Genomic DNA, 9384 nt, shown 5'->3' with positions numbered 1-9384 from the left:
CATATAACCGAAAATTGCAAGCAGCTAAGGGAGGAGGAAGCTCGGTTGTTCATTGAGGGTCACCTTCGACAATTTCTTAGTGATCGAGCTAAAAACTACTTCAAGGAGAGAGATGCAAGAAAAAATGAGCAGGGAAGAACCACAACATCTAATCCACATGATCGTTGGCAGTGTTGACATCCCACAAGGACTTGTGTTCAAACGCACCAAGGTATCAATCACCAAAGAAAATCGGACTCGGATCTATGTGCCCGAGGACGTCCTATCATTCTGTGGCGATGAAGTAGAAGGCGTATCTCAACCGCACAATGATGCCCTGGTAATTTCTATTCTTTTAAATAAAATTCAAGTTAAGCATGTTCTAGTGGATCCAGGTAGCTCAACAAACATAATCAGGTCAACCGTCATGAATAAACTTGGCCTACAAGATCAAATTGTACCTGCATCCCGGGTCCTTAATGGCTTTAATATGGCAAGCGAAACAACAAAGGGGGAGATCATTCTACTTGTAAACGTATCCAGAACCATACAAGACATGAAATTTCATGTCATCAAAGACGACATGAGGTATAATACACTCCTTGGGAGACCATGGATACACAACATGAGGGCAGTGGCTTCGACTCTTCATCAGATAATGATGTTCCCAACAGAAGAGGGAGTGAAAATAGTATGCGAAAAGAAATATGCTGCAAAGGAGATGTTTGTAGTCGAGGAAGTGGTACCGATACCATAGCCTTCGACCTCGGAGAAATTGAGCACCAAAAGTAAGCAAGCAGCTAAATAGCAATCACCGCCCCCAGCCTCGGCAGAATCAGAGAATTAGGTAATCGAAGATGAAGAAGAGGACTTCCTTACTCCTCTAACCTTCATCGTTCCCGAAGAGTCTGATGCAACCAAATCGTACTAATCGAATATATGCCCAAGAGAAAGGTATACCTAGGAACGGGATTAACCCCCGAACTCAGGAAAAAACTCATTCGATTTCTTATTGATAATATGGATTACTTTGCTTGGTTCTATTTAGATATGACAGGGATTCCACCGAAAATCACCGCAAATCGGCTAAGCATTGACCCCAGCTTCAAATCGGTAAAGCAAAAAAGGAGGCCCCAATCCGAGAGGAAACATGCGTTCATAAAGGACGAGGTAACCAAACTTCTTAAATAGGGTCTATTCGGGAGGTAAAGTACCCCGAATGGTTAGCTAATGTAGTGGTAGTTCCTAAAAAAGGAAATAAACTTAGAATGTGTGTAGACTATAAGCACTTGAAAAAAGCATGCCCAAAGGACTCTTTCCCACTGGCCAACATCGATCGTATGATCGATTCCACAGCCGGCCATGAGATCCTAACTTTTCTCGACGCCTACTCCGAGTACAATGAGATTTTGATGAACACGGAAGACCAGGAAAATACTTCATTTATTCCTATATTTGGAACTTATTGTTACAACGTAATGCCCTTCGGGCTAAAAAATGCGGGAGCTATATAGAAACGCCTAGTCAACAAAATGTTCGAAGAACAAATAGGTAAAATTATGGAAGTTTACATTGAAGATATGTTGGTTAAGTCTCTACGCGTAGAGGACCATTTGACTCATTTGCAGGAAACATTCAAAATTTTGAGAAGGTACAACATGAAGCTTAACCTAGAGAAATATGCCTTCGGAGTTGGCTCAGGTAAGTTCCTCGGCTTCATGGTATCGAATCGGGGTATCAAAATTAACCCCGATAAGATCAAGGCTATTGAGGATATCACGATCGTGGATAACATGAAGGCCGTACAAAGGCTAATGGGACGAATTGCTGCACTGGGTCGGTTCATTTCAAGGTTGTTAGATTAGAGTCATAGGTTCTTTTCTTTGCTCAAAAAGAAAAATGATTTTGCATAGACCTCAGAATGTCAACAAGCCTTAGAAGAATTAAAGCAATATCTATCGAGCCCGCCTTTGCTTCACACCCTGAAGGTAAATGAAAAACATTTGCTATACTTGGTAGTGTCTGAGATATTGGTAAGTGGTGTGTTAGTTCGAGAAGAGCAAGGTACGCAGTTCCCTATTTATTATATGAGCCAACTTTAGGAGATGCAGAAACTAGATACCCTCACCTAGAAAAATTTGCACTTGCATTGATAAGTGCATCTAAGAAGCTGAAAACATATTTTCAGTGTCATCCCATATGTTTATTAAAAACTTACCCTCTTCGAAATATTCTACATAAACCTGAGCTATCGGACCGGTTGGCCAAATGGGTCGTAGAACTTAGCGGGTACAATATGGAGTATCAACCCCGAACGGCCATCAAGTCGCAAATCCCAACCGACTTCATGGCTGATTTTACGCTGACCCTCGTACCCAAAGTGGAGAAAGAACTCCTTCTAAGTTTGGGTACATCATCGGTGGTATGGACCCTTTTCATAGATGGTGCCTCGAATTTGAAGGAGTCCTGGCTCGGCATTATCTTAAAGCCGCCTACGGGCGGTACCATTAGACAATCTATCAAAACTTCTAGGTTGACTAATAATGAGGCCAAGTATGAGGCCATGATTGCAGGTCTCGAATTAGCTAAAGGCTTTGGAGTAGAAGTCATTGAAGCCAAGTGCGATTCACTATTGGTGGTGAACCAAGTAAACAAATGTTTTGAAGTTCGAGAGGATAAAATGCAACGGTACTTGGATAAGCTACAGGAAACTTTGCACCGCTTCAAAGAGTGGACTCTAGATCATGTGCCTCGAGAGCAAAATAGTGAGGCTGATGCACTTGCTAATCTTGGATCCTCAGTCTAAGAACATGATATCGTCCCGGGGACTGTCGTCCAGTTATCTAGGTCTGCGGTTAAAGAAGGTCATGCCAAGATAAATTCAACAAGTTTGACTTGGGACTGGAGGAATAAATGTATCAACTATTTGAAAAATGGAAAACTCCCATCGGACCATAAAGAATCGAGGGCCCTTTGAACCAAGGCTGCTAGGTTTGCATTAGATAAAGATGGAACATTGTATCGGAGAACGTTCGACGGGCCATTGGTGGTATGTTTTGGGCCGGGGGACATAGATTATTTTCTATAAGAAATCCACGTAGGTACTTGTGGGAATCACTCCGGCGCCAAGTCTTTGGTTCACAAAGTTATTAGAGCATGGTATTACTGGGATAACATAGAAAAAGACACTAAGGAGTTTGTTAAAAAGTGTGATAAATGCCAAAGGTTTGCTCCGATGATCCATCAGCCCGGAGAGCAACTCCACTCAGTTCTATCCCCATGGCTTTTCATGAAAGAGGGAATGGACATAGTCGTCCCTCTACCAACGGCCCCAGGTAAAACTAAATTTATTTTGTTTATTACTGATTATTTTTCTAAATGGGTGGAAGCACAGGCCTTCGAGAAATACAGAGAAAAAAAGTTATTGACTTCATCTGGGACCACATCATATGCCGATTTGGTATACCTACCGAGATTGTATCTGACAACGGAAAACAATTCATCGGCAACAAGGTAACGGAGTTTCTTGAAGCAAACAAAATAAAGAGGATATTATCAACACCATACCACCCAACTGGAAATGGACAGGCCGAGTCAACAAACAAAAATATCATTCAAAACTTGGAGAAAAGGTTGGAAGATGCAAAAGGGAAATGGAGAGAAGTTCTACCCGAGGTCCTTTGGGCATATCGAACAACATCGAAGTCTAGAACTAGGGTAACTCTGTTCTCTATATGACTCCGAGGCCCTCATCCCTGTCGAAGTCGGAGAACCCAACACTAGGTTTCGACATCCATCAGAGGAGTCAAATCATGAGGCTATGAATACTAGCCTCAAGCTATTAGATGAAAAACGAGAAGTAGCTCTTGTTCGGATGGCCGCACAGAAGCAAAGGATCGAAAGATACTACAATAGAAGGACCAACCTTTGACACATTGGAATCGGGGACTTAGTTCCACGAAATGTTACCCTCAATATGTCACAACCCAAACCGATGGGCCGCGACGAGTGCTTGAGTCCTACCTGTCAAACACCCCTAAGCATGCGTCTAGGATATGAACCTATGTAACATCTGTTGAGTTACGAGAATAATGTACATGAAGGAAATCTGCCCAAAAATGGCATACATACATATACATACAACTTACGTAGGGAAAGCCGACAAGGCTGCTATAGACAACTATACATTTCAAACTGGAAGCCGGCAAGGCCACATACTATCCAACTAGACATACTATCTACAGACCTCTAATAGAAACATAATTCTACAAAGATGGGACCGAGCCACATCATACCTATATACATATACATATATATATATATATATATATATATACAAACATATCGTACCAAAATCAAAAGTACCTCTGAATCAAATGGAGCACACCAACTCTCGCTGATCAGGGATCCTAAGTAGGGGACCGTCAGTTTGCCTACCTGCACCTGCGGGCATGAAAAGCAGGCCCCGTGAAATAGGGCGTCAGTACGAAAAATGTACTGAGTATGTAAGGCATGAAAATTAGTACGTAAAATACATAGATGAAACATGGAATATAGAAACACGTCTTTAAATCTGAATAACGTTATAATTCTAAAACGTTTATAATGTCATGCACGTGTGTATAAATGTCATGCCATGCATAGGTATGGGCGTACATAATATCATCAAGCCACTAAGGGCATCCCAACATATCGTCTTGGCCACTGCGGGCAACATCATCAACATATATCAGCTGATCAAGTGGTGGTGCGTATATAACACCGTAATATTTTCCCATATCCTATATACATATATTTACATATATACGCCTATATAATGCCATCTGGTCATGGGTCAATGCACATGTATAAATGTGTGAAATGCATGAAAAATACGTAATAATCTCAATATTTCTTCCGGATAAACTTTTTCAACTGTGTATTATTCTGAGACCCATGAACAGAAGATAATAATATTTTTCATGGGGAATCAAGAATCTAGACACCCCTATTATCTCTATGAATAGAGTAATTTATGGAAACTGCGTGTTTGCTCGTTTCTTCAGTATAATTTGGACCATGCCAAAAGAAAGAAGGGAGGGCCTTAACATACTTGTTCCTGGAATTATTTGAACGGAATGAAGCTTCTACTTTGGTGAAATATGTTGGATGAAATTCTGCCTGAATCCCTTGAAATTTTGAACGAAATTGTGGTGGTTTCTTTTGAAATTTCTATCGAATTTTTTGGCAAAGGAGTTGAATTGTTTGGACAAAATAGTTATGCTCTAACGTTTTTGGTTTCAAAGTCAAAATGGGATGTAGATGGATTTGAAATCTCATTTTGTTCCAATGTTCGTGGTTGGATTTCAAAGTGAGATTGAGATGTAGTTTGACTTGAAATCTCATTTTGTTCCAACGTTCTTGGTTGGATTTCAAAGTTAGAATGAGATGTAGTTGGACTTGAAATCTCATTTTGGTTAGTTACTTTAGAGATTAGACCCCCATACATATTCAATGAATCATCTGTCTTAATTAGTGGCCTTGTGCCAAGAAATCTTTACCCACTTATTAGTTAACTAGGTAATGTCTCGTTACCCGGTAATTAACCAATTACCCGCATAATTTAAAAATTGTCCCAAATTACTTAAAATTCTATTTATTTTTAACATACTTCACATATGCTTTATATATTATACTATCATGGTCATATGGTACCTTGCATGGTACTAGTTCATAATTATCGGGTATTATTGCTTGACCTGTTTTTTATTCCAAATTGGCCACTTTCAACGAAACTCGTTTTCTTTAATTCGTGTACCCTTTTATCCTTCATAACACATATTTATCGCTTTTAATAAATAGCGTAAATACGTTAACATCAAGATGATCTCATCCCCGAGTATATGTCAATTTACTGAAGATGAAACTTTTAGCGTACGAAAACGTGAGATGTAACATCCTTCCTCCCTTAGAAGCATTCATCCTCCAATGTTCAACTCCCCGAGATCTATATAACTTTTGCAGGATCGTATTTGTAACAACATCACTACCAACTCTCCCCGTAGAAGCTTAATAACCCAACGCTACACAAGACCATAATTATAAATAACGACAATGGCCTCACATGACTAACGACAATAATCGACACAAAAATTTATACACATTTCTTATGGTTATGATGTCTCAGTCGGAACCTTCTATGGAGGAGGAAATAAGTAGGGATATCTAGAATTCATGTCTTCCTCGGCCTCCCGAGTCATTTCTTCAACCTTCTTGTTCCTCTAAAGTACTTTAACGGAGGCTTCCTCCTTATTCCGTAGCTTACAAATTTGTCGGTCTAGGATGGCAACCGAAATTTCCTCGTATGATAGGTCTTCTGTAATCTGTACATCATTCATGTGCACTACCTGGGTAGGATCGCCAATGCACTTTCATAACATATATACGTGAAAAACCAGATGGACAGACTCTAATTCTGCGGGCAATTCTAACATATAAGCTACTTGGCCCACTTTCCAAATGATCCTATAAGTCCCAATATATCGTGGTCTAAGTTTGCCTTTCTTGCCGAACCTCATCACACCCTTTATAGGTGACACATTTAAGAATACCCACTCATCAACCCCGAACTCTAGCTCTCGTTGCCGCACATCAGAATATGACTTTTGACAAAATAGTCGATCTCGGATATGCTTTACCTTTTTTATGGCTTGCTGAACCAAGTCTGACCCGTGTAATATAGATTCTCTAACATCGAACCACCCTATAGGCGACCTACACTTCCGTCCGTAAAGAGTTTTGTATGGAGCCATCTAAATGTTCCAATAGTAACTATTATTATATGCGAACTCAATAAGCAGCAGATGATCATCCCAGCTACCTTTGAAGTCTATTACACAAGCTCGTAACATATCCTCCAGTGTTTGAATAGTACACTCCGCCTGTCCATTTATTTGGGATGAAATGTTGTACTAAGACTTACTTGAGTCTCCAATACTTTTTGAAATGACTTTCAGAAGTTAGCTGTAAATTGAGCTCCTCTATCCGAGATAAATGATATAGGGACACCATGCAGTCGTACTATTTCCTTAATATAAAGTCTTCCATAATCCTCTGAGGAATGTGTAGTCCTAATGGGTAGAAAATAATATGACTTTGTAAGCCTATAAACAATCACCCATATCGAATCAAACTTACGTTGGGTACGGGGTAAGCCTACGATGAAATCCATATTCATTACTTCTAATTTCCAAGTCGGAATCTCCATAGCCTGCAATTATCCATCGGGGTTTTGATGTTCAATCTTAACCTGCTGACAGTTAGGACACTGAGCAACAAATTCTGCTATAATCTTTTTCATTCCGTCCCACCAATGTTCTTCCCTGATGTCATGGTACATCTTTGTGACTCCTGGATAGATAGAATAACAAGAATAGTGAGTTTCTCCTATAACCTACCGATGCAGCCCTACAACATTAGGCACATATAATCGTCCTCGATATTTGAGGAACCCATCTTCTATAATTTCACATGGCGTCTTCTCCTTCTGCAGGGAGGTATCCCTATAATGAGCTAACATAGGATCCTTGTACTGGCGTTCCTTTACATCAGTTACTAGAGAGGAGGTTGTCCTACCCTGAATACTAATCCCAATATCACCTGAGTTTAGCAACCGAACTCCAAAACTAGCTAGCTGATGAACCTCATGGGCTATTCCCCTCTTTTCTGGCTGTAAATACAAAAAGCTTCCCATATATCTACGACTGAGGGCGTGGGCTACTACGTTCGCTTTCCCCGGATGGCATGAATATCAACGTCATAATCTCTAAGTAGCTACAACCATCTTCTTTGACGTAAATTCAATTCTTTTCTTCTTTTTTTTAAAGATATACTAGGGACTCTTATGATCCGCATAGATACCAACATGATTGCCATACAAATAGTGCCTCCACATCTTTAGTGCATGAATCACCGTAGCTAACTCTAAACCGTAGGTCGGGTAGTTCTTCTCGTGTTTCCTTAGTTGTCTAAAAGCATAATCCACAACCTTACCATGATGTATCAGCAAACGACCCAATCCAACGCCTGAAGCATCACAATAGATAACATAACCATCGGTCCCTTCTGGGAGTGGTAGAACCGGTGCTGAAGTTAATATGTCCTTCAATGCCCAGAAACTCCGTTTGCAAGGATTGGTTCATTGAAACTTAGTTCCCTTCTGAGTTAACTTATATGGGTATCCTAATCATTTTACAATTCAAGAAATTCCCCTCTTTAGAGGCCCAAACTTCATCCTTTATCCATCACAATTACGCCCTTATCCCACTACTAGGGTAGTATTTCATCTATTCTAAACATTACTAGTCTTAGACTCCTTTAAGTTCTTTCAGTCTATATTGAGCCTTCTGTAACTTAGAGAAATCATCAGCTATCTTATGAACTTATTCCCAAGGACTTATCCAATCTCGTTACCTTTTTCACTCATCTTTCTTATCCTTCCTCCCGTCTTCCTTAAACCTTGTCGCTCTACCATACATTAGTTTTGCGACCTACACATATCTATGTATACTTATTCTCAACCTTTCTTCAACTTACTTGCATCATAAATTTCCTTATGTTATTCCGAAACATTAAGCGAGACACCACATACTATTTTGGTTGAAGGTGCTTAGAAGAGAAGAAAATTCCTTTACATGTTTCCCATAATAACCTGCCAAATGGAGAAGCTACGAACCTCCGTTGGTGTTGTGGGTCTAGGTCAAGTATTCAATGCCTCATTCTTTTGTGTATCTACCTAGATGCCTTCACCCAAAATAATATGCCCAAGGAAAGCTACAAAGTTCAACCAAAATTCACATTTAGAAAATTTTGCATACAACTTCCCCTTTTGTAGAACTCTGGGTACAATACGCAAGTTATTTGCATGCTCAGCCTCTGAAAAAGAATATACCAATATATATTGCCGATAAATATGATTACGAACAGATGTTAAAAAGGGCCTGAAAATATTGTTCATCGGATACATGAATACTGATGGGGCATTGGTCAAACCAAACGACATAACATGAAACTAAAAGTTCTCATATCTAGTCATGAATGCTGTCTTCGGAATATCTTCATCCTTAACCTTTACTTGATGGTACCCGGACCTCAGGTCTATCGTTGAAAAACACTTGGCACCTTGCAACTGATCAAATAAATCATCAATTCTCGGGAGCGAGTATTTATTCTTGATCGTCACCTTATTCAACTGCCTATAATTAATACACATTCAGAAGGAACCATCCTCATTTCTTAAAAACAACACAGGTGCTCCCCACGGTGGCATACTAGATCTGATAAAACCTTTTTCAAGCAAGCCCTTTAGTTGTTCCTTTAACTCGTTCAGCTCTTCAAGGGCCATTCTATAGAGGGGAATAGATATTG

The 9384-nt window shown here is 39.9% G+C and overlaps 1 protein-coding gene across 1 annotated transcript; it reads left to right on the top strand.

Moving 5' to 3' along the window:
- Positions 1-2326: 2326 nt before the first annotated feature.
- LOC138883608 (uncharacterized) lies at positions 2327-2785 on the top strand. The gene has a single exon (XM_070164303.1). It carries the CDS (start codon positions 2327-2329, stop codon positions 2783-2785), a length of 459 nt encoding a protein of 152 aa, XP_070020404.1.
- The last annotated feature ends 6599 nt before the right edge of the window (positions 2786-9384 follow it).

This window comes from Nicotiana sylvestris, chromosome 12 (assembly GCF_000393655.2).
Source record: "Nicotiana sylvestris chromosome 12, ASM39365v2, whole genome shotgun sequence".
In the NCBI taxonomy this organism is placed as follows: Eukaryota; Viridiplantae; Streptophyta; class Magnoliopsida; order Solanales; family Solanaceae; genus Nicotiana; species Nicotiana sylvestris.
This window is presented reverse-complemented; position numbering and strand designations above follow the sequence as displayed.

What these genes read in the sequence shown, in the direction of transcription:
- LOC138883608 (XM_070164303.1), top strand. Translation starts at nt 2,327, where the DNA reads ATGGCTGATTTTACGCTGACCCTCGTACCCAAAGTGGAGAAAGAACTC.